Source organism: Lontra canadensis, unplaced genomic scaffold (assembly GCF_010015895.1).
Source record: "Lontra canadensis isolate GAN:19392208 unplaced genomic scaffold, GSC_riverotter_1.0 scaffold4, whole genome shotgun sequence".
Classification (NCBI taxonomy): Eukaryota; Metazoa; Chordata; class Mammalia; order Carnivora; family Mustelidae; genus Lontra; species Lontra canadensis.
The window spans coordinates 31848922-31861657 of NW_022630998.1; the positions used below are offsets into that span (position 1 = coordinate 31848922).

A 12736-nucleotide genomic window follows, 5' to 3' on the forward strand; every position below is an offset into this window, starting at 1 on the left:
CCGCCCCCAGCAGAACGGGCAGCAAGTTGGAGATCTCCAGGGCTGACGAGCTGCTTAGTAGACTGGGTTCGGCGGGTTGGGGTTAGGGTTAAGGTGGTGTGTGTTTGGGAGGGGGTTAGTTTAGGCTTATTTCTTCCTAAAATAGCTCTTTTGCAGGCACACTGTTTCCAGGCATTACAGGCACCAACTGAAATAAATCCAGTGACCCTGAAGGAACCCAGATCTCAGACCCAGAAAATGATGAAGCTTTGACGAACATGGAGACGTCGAGTTTAAAGAACGGCAGTTACAAGGAGAAACTCCTCTCCTTTTTCTTTCTTCCCCAATTCCTTACTAATGGACATTTAGTCCTCTCCCACTCCCCAAGACCCCCCTCCACCCTACCTCAAGCCCTCATCTTTTACAGGGTCATTTTACAGAAGTAAGTAAGGTCAGAAGAGAAGTGGGCACATTGCTGAGAATACAGGGTGTCACTTTTCTTTGGGCGACCGGGCCATCTTGAAGCTTACGACAGGGGTGACAAGTGGCTCACCATAATTTCACAGTTGCTAAATTCCTTCATACTTGATCCCTGTCCTATGCCGTTTATCCCTTTCTCATCGCTGCCAACTCCAAGTTCACGGGCTCTCTAGACACCCAGTAGCCAGTGCGGCCATGAAGCTGGCTCTTGCCATACAAACAGGAACAGAAGGGAAGCTGGCAGCTGCCATGTCACCTGCTTGAGAGGAAATCTGTCCCCGGCTTACACTCTTTCCCATTCCTGAGGCCAGCTGAAGGCTGGATGTGTTGCCAGGCAAGGGCAATGCTGTGTGGGGTTCCTGAATCCCCACCAGCCTGATTGCTCATTTCAGAATTGGAAAGGGAAGCCAAGGAAATAGGAGATGCCCCAATCCTTTCTCCCCTCACTTCTCACTTGTGCACGACAGCTGCATCATGCTCTCTTCAGCCCGAAATGTTAGCACGACTTCATTGACTTGACTACAGTTAGAGTATTTTTATCGACATTATTCCATGTAGCCATTGCAGTCATTGTAAGGGCAGACATGTATCTTATTTCCTAGGTGACGAACTTGGCCTCAAATGGCTCAGTAGCCCATCCGAGGTTGGAATGATGGCTGGGCCAGGTCACCCGAGCACTCAACCTGTGCATGGGGGTTGAGCTGCCATTCGATGAACCGGGCTGTTTGGGCAGGAATGAGGTTCTATGTGCCTGGGGTGTTGAAAGGTGGTCAAACATGGGCTGGGGACGTCACAGGAGAGATTCAAGCGCTGGAGAGACAGTGGGGCCAACGGCCCTTGATATTTTTTCCAAGGTTCTCTGATATTTTAGTGCCCGCAACATGGGCTTCTTCCAAACTTTATTTCCTGCTGAACTTTAGAAGTAAACAAATATCTGAAGAAGCCCATTGCTACAAAGAAGACGAGGTAGAAGAATGCAAAAAAAATCAATGAAGAGACTAATGAGATTTTCGAATCAAGAAAGGCGAAATTTAATTTGCATATAGGTATAACCCACACCCCACCTGGCAAGTGTTAGGCCACAGCACAAACCTCTCTGTCAGAGTCACAATTGTCAGCAGATTTGCAAAGTTACTGGACGCAAACATTACGCTTCTCAAAGTAACACACGGGTCTGTCCATCATACACACAAACACACACAAATAACAAAGAAATACATTTAAATAATTCTCTGCCAAAGAGAGATGAGGATGGTAATCACGTTACCTCACATTTGGATAGCACTTTACAGTTCACAATCTAACCCATTTTGTCCTGACGACAGCCCTGTGAGGTAGGCGGCACAGGAATCACGATTAGTTCCATTTTGCAGATGAGGGAACGGGCTCGAGGAGGTTTTAGCACTGACCTAAGGTTTCCCCACTCGCAGGTGGACATCCGGGCCTCGGACTTGGCCGGGGCACCTTGGCCAGCTCTTTCATGACTACCTTTCTAGGGAAGAACGAAGTGGGTTGTGTGAAAGACCGTGGTTCAACATCCTGTATAACTCTTCTTTTTTCTTGGGCAGATGAGATCAAGTACAATCAGCCCTACAGTTAATGGCAGGCTGTGCGGAGGCCAAGATGAATAATTTTCTCAATCATCCCTGTGTTTACACCTTCAACAAAATAGTTGTTTTCTACCCTAGCTCTGCCCTTCCTTGATTTTTAAGTCACTTACAGCCATGGAGAAAAATGACACTGTGATTAGATTTCATTGACTCAAGTCTTATTACCAGGATTCACATAGTGGCACCAATAATTAAGTCATTATCTACACGTACAATCTGCCGTCTTACTGAAATGAAAATGAACCATGTTCATTTATTCCTTCTGGCTGTGCACATTAGCCTGGCTCTATTCTTTAGCCATAAATAGTATATAATTTATTCCACCGTGTAATATATATCCCACATATAGTATATCCTATTTCAATAGCAGTAAAAATGATAAAACATCACAGTCTGGATTAAAAAAAATCTTTAAAGCAAAGAGAAAGATTTTTTTCCCAGGGGGAATAAAATAAAACTTTGCAAACAAAAGCTAAATAAAATCCTTTATTTTAAAATAAAAGTTATTTTGGGGGGGGAATAACCCCTCTATTGCATTACTTTTTAAGTTAAGAATTTTAAAAGTGACCCAGTCATTGCCGACCCAAGTTTTTATCTTGTATAATACAGTGAGAGAAGAGGTGCTAGCCCATCATCGTATACTCCAAATGGGAATGTAACGTATTTTTCTCTTCCAAGTTATTCAGTATCTATGAGTTTCATTTGTTTTTAAGCAGTACTTTAAGACATATGAAATCTAACAAATAGTAATGGGAGCTTTGTTGGAGAGCCACTTAAAATATTGCAACAGTAGTTCAATATTCTCTCTTTAAATTCCTTCAGAGAAACACTAAGGAGAAGTGACAACATTGTACTTCATGCTTAAACCTGTCACATATTGTATTGGCTTAAGTAAGAGATTTGTCCCTGCAGCACAACTGGATGTCTTAGTTAATAACCGAAGGCATCTCCTAAAAGTCCCAAGATAATTTCATCTACAGTACAAAATGAGGGCATTCATCTGAAAGCATGAAATTGGCTTTTACTTCTGACTTTCTAGGTTAATTTTGCAACAATACAAGTGTTTGCCATTTGGTTGACGGGCTGACCTGCCTTCTGCTCTTAGAAGTGGGTCTCATATAATGGAATATAGGCAGACACAGCTGGGAGTGCATGCTCCAACAATAAACACAAACTTGAAAGGCAGAAGATGGGTGCTTTAACAATCAGAAGCACTACAAATTGCTCTTGGCTATTTTAAATGTGACCAAATTGAATTTTTTAAATGCACATTCTTATCCCAGATGGTCCAGAAATGGTGCATATCATCAAAAGGAGCTCCCTTGGAGGTAGAGTTCTTTCTTTTTGCAGTTCCAGCAAGCTTTCAGACTCCAGTAAACAGGAGGGGCGTGTACCTCAAGGGAACGCTAACGGTCACCATAGCAACTGACGGTGCCCGTAGCTTACCACTGGGGGGCGCTTCCCACATTCTGCAGGAAATTGGCGAGACAGCTTTGTCACTAGCTGAGGAAACCCTGGCGCTCCAAAAGGGGAGGAGCATTTGGAAACGCCTCTCTCTCTCATCTTTCTTTAGTAAGAAGGGCTGCAGTGCCTCTGGGAACATTTGCGTCGGACAAATAAGGGTCCACACGCAGAATGACCTCTTCCCGTCTGGAAGACTTTGCGGACTTCAAAGCAGAACGCATGGACCTTTCCACATGTTGTTCTGCCTGAAACTACTATGTGTGTGGTGCTGCCATTGATTTTTCGTGGGTTTTAGTCCACCTTCCAAGACCGTGTTTTTGAGCCAAGAAAGTTAAGCTTTATTTTCCTTTTCTTCGGCAAGACCTCGAGATGCTTGGTGAAGCTGACATATATGAGTTCAAACCCTCAGTACGTGAACACTGAGATACAAGTTGCAAGTTATGCATCATTATGATCCAAACAACCCATGCTTCTTATCATGCGTCACGATGCATCAACCTCTCATTTGAGACTAAAAAGAACAAACAAGCAACTTCTTAAAAAAAAAAAAAAAAGAAAGCATTCATAAGTAACCTCCTTGGGTTTAGTGCTACACTGTTGGCTAATATGAGTTATTGAAAGTATTTTTGGAATGGTCTTCAAATATTAGAAGTATTTTCTTTTACTTACTTGGTATTTCACTATATAGTTATGTACAGAAATGGCCCTTACCATGCAGGAAAAATGTACATTCCTTCCGCCTAGGGTACATTATCAACGCTAGTGCTTTCACTGGGCCTCATGAGCCAGCAAGCTGAGTTTATTAACCAGCCGTTAGTTCTAACAAGATCATTAAAGTGCAAAGAAGGAGGGAAAACAGCGAGACAGATCAATTTTTTCAATGTCAGAATCAATGTACTTCATGCTCCTAAGAGAAATCATCAGGTACAAGAGGCTCAGGTAACAACAACTCTGTATTTTTCCTCTTTCTTCTTTTAAAGCAGAGCTCTCCCTGAGAAGAGAAGAGGGAGGTAAACGTGAGATAGCCCTATTTCTTCCACAACCATCAATCCTGGGAAAAGGAAGGTCCCTTCCCCAGCACAGACTAACCCCCGCGTTGAGTCTTCAGAGAGAAGAGCTGTAAAGTGGTTGGTCCCATCTCCTATACACATAGAATATTTTCACTCATAAATATCCCAAAATTTAAAAACAAAGATGACTGGGGAAGAACTGTCTACCAACAGCACACAGACGTGTAGGTTTAAAAAAAAAAAAACCCCACGAAACGTTTTAAAAAATACAACCTGTATTCATAGTGAGCGTAAAAATGGTCTGTGTAAATCAGGAAAAAATCCCACATTTCTGTGGGGAGGGTGAAGGGAAAGAGCACAGCAAGGTGCAGAGATGATTTTTAAGTCTGTCTGATCACTCAGCCTAAAACCCTGTGGCAAGGTTGTGGCCTTCTGTCCCCTTCCACAGTGTCGTTGGAGAGGCGTGCAGGCCTCTCTCTGCAGACTCTGCACCTGCCTCTCTGAGAGCACCGGCTCCTTGGGCCCCACAGCCTCAGGAAGGAGCCCCTACCCCACCTGAAGACAGCCCCTGGCTGGGATCCCCCGGGGCAAAGCTACCGAGTTTTAAAAATGTTAACAAAGTTACATTCACGTGGCTGTCATCGTGTCTTTCCTGTGCTGTTGCCTAAAGACCAAAAAAAGCAGTCTCAGAAATGCCATTCCTCCAGCGTAAGTAGTTAGAATGCACTAAAAACCATGCACATGCTGTAGACTGAAATTGCTCATGTGGGGGCCCATCCCTACGGAGGAAGCCTCGGCTGTTCTGGAAGCTGGTAATACAGAGAATGTGACAGAGGCAGTTATAAAACCTAAGAGAAGGTTGGTAGGTGTACCCAGGCCAGCGAAATGCCAGACGAACAGCCTTTTCCAGGATCCTTGTCCGCGAGCTCTAACAGAGCCCGGGCGGACTCGGAAACCGACCTTCTTACCTGCTTCCTTAAAATGCCTCCCAGCATCTCCTATATTACATTCCCTCATGAAAAATGCACCATCAGCTCTACTGAGGATCAATCTTTTCTCCTTCCCACCCCAAGTCTGAAAGCATCTGTCTTTGACCCCAAACAGCTGGGCTTCCCTGGCTGGAGACAGAATTCCAGGTCCGTTCCATCCTCTTCGGTGCACGAAGGAGACTGGCTTGGTCTCCGTCCCCGGTCCTCACGGCGCTGTGGGAAGCATGGCATGCACAGTTCCGTCCGGCCCGCTTTCCAGGAGATGTCTACAGACTCAGGGGCGAAGCCAGACCTTCAAGCAGGGAGCCGAGGTTCAATTTTTAGTGACAGTTCATACAGCGTATCTTCATCTATGATGAGGGCTTTGTCAAGCAGGTACTGAGTGACCTGGAGGAACAGGGAAATCCTCGCTTTGGGTTCTTTCAGAACATGAGTGCGCACATTTTCTGAACGGAATCTGACACAATTCAACATTTTCTCTTGAACATTTAAAAATGTTATATCACGGTTTTAAAAATCATGAATATATTCTCATTGTACAAAAAAAAAAAAAAAAAAGAAAAGAGGAAGGGAGGGGCGAGGAAGGGAAGAAGTGAGGAAGGAAAGGAAGAGAAGGAAGGGAGAACCATACATTTCCAGTCGTCTCCCAGCTCCTCACCCCAGGGACGTCCCTGAAGAGGCACCACTGTTATCATTTGGTTTGTATTCTCCAGAGTGTTCTGTCTTTCTAGATACTACATGTCCTTATAGAAATCTTTTCTTCCCTTATAATTCTCAGGTACATCTTATTCCGCTTCCGTCTCCTCAGTGTAGGTCAGGGAGAGCTCCCCATGTCAGCACAGAGAATGTGAACTGCCGGACAACATCAACATGTGATCTCCCCGAGTGCATTTAACAATCTCTTACTGATGGGTGCTTAGTTGCTGTCAATATTTCACGCTTACACAAAGCGACAGTGAAATCCCTGTTAGCACATTTGCTTAGTGCTGACGTGGGAATGTTCTTTTGGGGGTGGACGCTAGCAGTCAAATGAAAGGAAATCACACTAAAATAAAAATGTTGGGGCCTGAAGGATTTCTGTGGAAACACTGCTTTAATTTTATTGAGATATAACTTTTGTAAGAAAAATGGATAGTTGGATTAGTTTTAGCATAAATATCACAGTTCAGGACCATTCCCCTACTCCAACAAGTTCCCTCCTTCCGATCCCCCGTCAGTCTGCTCCCAGGAGCGGCCCGTGCTGTGATTTCTAGCACCATGCATTTGTTTTGTCTGCTCGAGACTTTGATGGAAGTGGAAGCACACAGTCCATACTTGCGTGTCTAGCTTCTTCCGCTCAGTGTAACAGTTCATAGTCCTTCCATGTTGTGGCGTCTACCACTAGCCTGCCCTGCTGTTGCCGAATGCCATGGCATCCTACGGATCCACCACATTTGTTGATCCTTTCATCTATTTATGGACACCCGGGCCGTTTCCAGGTTGGGGCTATTATTAAGAAATGCTAGGAATGTTTTATACAAGACTTGCAGTGGGCCTGTTTTCATTTGCCCCAAGGAAATACCTAGGAGAGAGATTCCTGGGTCATAAGATAGATGCATATTTAATGTTTCAAGCAATATCCACACGGCAGGCACAGTTTTCTAAAGAGGATGGGCCACGTTATTCCCACCAGCAAAGCAGAAGACTTGCGCTTGCTCAGTTCATCAATTTTTAATTTTAACAGATGATGCAAAGATATCCTCCCAAAGTGCTGTACCTATAGTGTGTGAGAGTTCCTGGTAGATCCCACATGCTGACGTTTGCTATGACCAATATTTTAACATTTTGTTTATCTGTCAGGTGAAAATGATGCCTCATTATAATTTCTATTTTTTTTTTTCCTTCTCACTAGTAAAGTTGAGCATTTTAAAAATATTTACTGGCCAGTTTTGATTCTTATTCTGTGAGTTACCTCATCTGTTCAAAGCTGTGCTGATTTTTCTACTGAGTTGTGTACACTTTTCTTACAGACTTACAGGAATACTTTCCTTCTGTCTCTTTGTTTTACATGTTACACATGTCAACTGCTGTGGGCACCTGGGTGGCTCCGTCAATGAAGTGTCCGAGTCTTGATTTCAGCTCAGATCGTGATCTCAGGGTCGTGACATGAGCCCCTCACCAGACTCCATGCTGGGTGTGGAGCCTGCTTAAGATTCTCTCTCTCTCTCTCTCTCCCTCTGTCCCTCCCCTTCCTTGCCCCACAGCCACATGCGCTCTGTCTCAAAAGAAAAAAATTTAAAAAAAAATCACTTCCTAGTCTAAATGGTTTTATTTTTGCTTTTTAAATTACTATATTTTGTCCTACAGAAGCTTTTTGTTTTTTTTTTTTTTAAAGATTTTATTTATTCATTTGACAGAGATCACAAGTAGGCAGAGAGGCAGACAGAGAGAGAGGAGAAAGCAGGCAACCTGCTGAGCAGAGAGCCTGATACCGGGCTCTATCCCAGGAGCCTGGGATCATGACCTGAGCCGAAGACAGAGGCTTTACCCACTGAGCCACCCAGGCGCCCCCAAATAAAAGTTTTTAATTTTGATGCAGCAAACTTAATTAAGCTTATTTTTTATAGCTCATACATTCTTTGCTTAAGAAGTTCTTTCAAATCTAAAGATTGCGGATATTTTGTACTATATTTTATTCAAATAATTTAATACTCTTTTATATTTAGGTAATGAACTCATCTCAATGTTTTTGTGTGAAATGGTATCAGATGGAGAGCCAAAATTCCTATTTCCTTTATGGGACTGGTCAATTTCTTTCTGGCACTTTCTTTAAATGCCTTCTTTATTCCATATTAGATTTTCATATAGACAAAATCTGCATCTGGACTATATCCCATCCATTGAATTTGTATTCCTATGCCAATGTAGTCCTGCATTATTCACTATAGTTTCAGGATATGTGTCTGAATCTGGTAGTGAAAGCTCTTTTTACTCTTCTTATTTTTCAAAAAAATCCATCGGGTTTTTTTGGTGTGTTTTGTTTTGGTGTTTGTTTGCCTATCTGAGCTTCTTTATGAGTTTCACAATAAATTTGTCAAGTTCCATGAAATAATAAGGAAAAAATGGCTGTGACTTTTATGGGAATCTTCCATACTACCCTCTCAATTTTTCTGTAAAGCTAAAATGATGAAAAAAATATCTATTTAAAAATGAAAAATGAAAAATGAAGGAAGGAAGGAAGGGTGGGTTGGTTGTGGCTGGGATGGAGGAAGAAAGGGGGTATATGATGTGAGATGAACCTTGAAAGATAAGAAGGAGCCATGTAATGTAAGATTTATTGGACACATCAAGACTTTTTCTTTCTATATCTGAAGAGCATAAAAAACCTATAAAATATTTTACACAGGGGACAAATATATTTGACTTTATGTTCCAGAGAGTTCTATCTGGCTGCAGTTTGTAGAATGGATTTTGCGTTCTAGAGTGAATGCAAGTAGACCAGGTAACAGACCAGGTAGCCTGGGCCAGGGTGGTAATGGTGTAGACAGATTTATAGAAATATAGAACATACCATCAATAGAGCTTGAGAAACTGATGTTCTTTTTCTCTTCTTTATTTCCCAATCAGAGTTGTCAAAGATTTGTCAATTTTCTTGGTCTTTCCTGTGAGTCAGCTTTTGATATTATCAATCCACTTTACCACTGTTTCTAATTCATTAATTTTCACTTTTTCCTTTATTAATTCCCTTAAAAACCATACAATGTTACCTTTGGCTGATGGTCTATTCGATAGCAAGTCTGCTGGAATTGGCGTATCTCTCTGATGATGTGTGATATCTGAGAGAGAAACAGTCACAACAAAATCAAAGCCCAAGTATTTCCTTGTATTGCAACATTCTTCCAGGCCCTATCCACAGGTCATCACACACTTTCTCCAGTGAAATGTCAGAGCCCTGCCCTATCATTTTCTATGCCCAGCCAGGGCTTTCTTGCCCTTCCATGAGCCACATGAAATGCAAACGGCAAGAAGATACTGACTTCACAATTGGGAACAGCTGGCACTGGGTGACCTCAGGTCCAGCAGTGGCAAGCTCTTGGGTGTTACTGACCTTGGGCTCCTTGTTCTAACTTGGTGCTTAGAACCTGGTTGTCCAGCAAGAAGCCTTCAGCATCTGTCTGTCACTACCCTGTCTCAGGAAGTCATTCCTGGAGCTTTATTCCCCACCCCTTTGCCCAGACTGCATGCAAGCTGAAACACCCCTGCTGAAAATCGCATCGATCAGTCACATCAGCGAGGAAACCCAGCGTCCCCCATCCCTTCCAGCTCAAAATGTAAAAGCAAACAGTGACCTCCGTGACTTAGCCTCTACTCTCGAAGCCACTGACGTCACTGAAACAGGCTGCTGATGAAATGATCACCTACCATTCTCATCTTGGAGAAATTAACAAGGCCTTCTTCGGTAAAGTTTGGTGTTCCCTCTTCAATAAATGCCAGGTCTGTCAGGTACATCCCCAGATAAGGAACAGCTGGGGGGTTACAGCTGCAAAACCAAGAGACACTGTTCTCAAGCTCACTCACACAAAGAGTGACTCCCCTCCCGTGTTTCACAGGAAGCATCACGCTGCTTCAACCCTGAAGAACAAAGTCTTTTAATTCTGTCTGCACAAGCACACTCACGATATTATGAGTTTTCAGTACATCTCACAACACAATAGAACAGAAAATTACAGCCTGTGTTGTACCATGTGCCTGAGACAACGGCATGTTCAAACCACAGGATGTCTTACAAATACCAAGTATGTGCTAACGGTACTTGTCTGCGGTACTTATGCACAGGCCGCGCTGCCTCAGGGAGTAAGAGCATGGGGGAATCTTCAAGAACTGGGTAGAAAAATCAATGTCATTAGAGCTTGTAAAGCTTGTTTTCTGCTTTCATTAGTATTTCAATGTTTTAGAATATCTAAATGAATGTCACCACTGCATTCTAAAGTGATGCCTTCTTTGTTGTGTTTTTTTGATCGGGGGTATCTTGGTCTTCTCAAAGTCAAGAGTTTGGAGGACATAGGCTTTTGAGCCAGAGAGAACTGGGTCTGAGTTCCAGCGTGACCACTTGCTAAGGGATGATGGCAAACTCTGTGAACCACAGTTTCTTCATTGTGTTTAGATTAATAAATACCAAATCAAGAAACTTTTTATGGTAAAAGATGGTTTGATTTTAGAGTAAAAGATCATGATATTTTCTTCTTATCTGGGATCATCCGCATGCCACCAGTAGGTCCACAGGACACTTACTGTATGCACAATATTTCAAATGTCCCGAAAAATCAGGAAAATACCAAGATGATGGAAGTTGTTGCCCATTTGTTTTTCTTTTCAAAGCCAAGAAGGAGGTAAGCCACTATTTGTATACTGTATACATTTTTAAAATACATTTCTGAATTATAAATGACTTAATAATTAAGATAAACTTACTTTTTAAGGGTTTCTCTGAGATTTTTAAATCTTCCTTCAGATGAAACAGTTTTCTGAAGCTTGTCCATGAGAGCTTTTGTCTGGAAAGAAATGAACAACTTAGCTTTCTGTGAAAACACTCCTGTGGTTTGACAAAGAGATCCTCAGTTCCCTTCCAGAGTGGCAGATGCTAATGCCTTTATCAGACCGTTGTGATGTGATATGATTTTTGAAGTACAGACACGGGGCATTATGACTAAATTTGATGTTTAAAAAAAAAAAACTTGTGGAGAAGAGAAAGTGACTATACTGCTCATTTAGCCAAAAAGTGGAAAAGGTGTAGAAAAGAAAAAGTGCGATGCACGAGAAATTAGGGACTTAAATGATCGATAAAGCACACGTTGACTTAGGGAATCTTAAATGGGAGGTCTCATGTCAGGTGGTTTTCACGGTCAGTCTTTTTGGGTGTTAATTTCCAAATCACCAAGACACAGATTTGGTTCCTTAGCTATCTTCTGCTACAAACCCTTTGTTTTGTGATCATCTTTCTCAACTTGTTAGAAAAGCATAATTGACATTTTCCAAGAAATAAAACTGCTGTTGACACTGATCTGGACTTTCTCGCATGGACGCGGGAGACCGGGAAGGGGGCACTTGGGGATGATGACCCACTCCCGGTAATAGCCAGGCGGGCTGGCAAGAAAAGCACTTGGAATGCCCAGTTTGCGACTCTTCAGACTACTCTGTCTCGGTCTGGGGAACAGCTGCACGTTTCATGACAGCTTTCAGAATGACTCAAAGGGGTACCTTCCCCACCCTGGTTCCTGAGGACTCTGGAAGAAGATAGCCAGCAAGGCCTGGGGAAGGACAGCAAGGTGAGAGGGACGGGATGGGGCCTGGGTGGGCCTCCTGCCTGGCCCAGAGCTGGCCTTGGGCTGAAAGAAGCTGTGCAAATTGAGTCTGTCCTAGAGCCACAGACCGAATTTTGTGGGCTTCAAACTGCCCGGTCTACCATGCCATCTGGATGTCTCCCTGTCTGGACTCAGATCTAAAGAAGAGACAGCCGCAGAGCAGACGGTGTGATGAAAGAATCTGAAGGAGGCCATATCTGCAACCAGGCACTCCCGATGGTGACTAGACCCAGGTCCTGGGCCCGGGACGATAGCCTAGCACTTCTTTGAAAGCCACTTGGAGTGACGCATTCATGGGATTGAAATGGTATATTCTACTTAACACCTCTACAGGTGGTACATTCAAATTTGAAAAAAATATTTAATATCAGTCTTATCACCCCTATTCCAGGGTCAGTTATCTCTAAAGCTGCATCCTGTCAAAGACATGGGTATCACCTGAGTCAAAAACAGAAGTTTAATGTTTTCTTTTCTTTTTTTTTTTTAAAGATTTTATTTATTGGACAGAGAGAGGACACAGCAAGAGAGGGAACACAAGCAGGGGGAGTGGGAGAAGGAGAAGCAGGCTTCCCGCTGAACAGGGACCCCAGTGTGGGGCTCAATCCCAGGACCCAAGGACCATGACCTGAGCCGAAGGCAGAGGCTTAATGACTGAGCCACATAGGCACCCCTCTTTTTTTTTTTTCTCAAGTTTTTATTTAAATTCCAGCTAGTTGACATACAGTGTAATATCAGTTTCAGGTGCAGAATTCAGTGATTCATCACTTTCATACAATACCCGGTGCTCATCACAAGTAACCTCCTTAATGCCCACCACCTGTTTAATCTACCTCCTCCCCCTCTTGGCCCCCCCCACCCCCTCC

At 43.2% G+C, this 12736-nt stretch overlaps 1 protein-coding gene across 1 annotated transcript in view; it reads right to left on the minus strand.

Moving 5' to 3' along the window:
* Positions 1–5448: 5448 nt before the first annotated feature.
* RASGRF2 (Ras protein specific guanine nucleotide releasing factor 2) overlaps positions 5449–12736 on the minus strand; it is a 247608-nt gene continuing 240320 nt past the window's right edge. The window contains exons 24-27 of the mRNA XM_032847493.1: positions 10984–11063; positions 9934–10051; positions 9279–9347; positions 5449–5919 (exon numbers count right to left, since the gene is read on the minus strand). Of these exons, the coding sequence (XP_032703384.1) occupies positions 5827–5919; positions 9279–9347; positions 9934–10051; positions 10984–11063 (360 nt within the window). The 3' untranslated portion in view covers positions 5449–5826. The remainder of the gene's footprint in view (positions 5920–9278; positions 9348–9933; positions 10052–10983; positions 11064–12736) is intronic.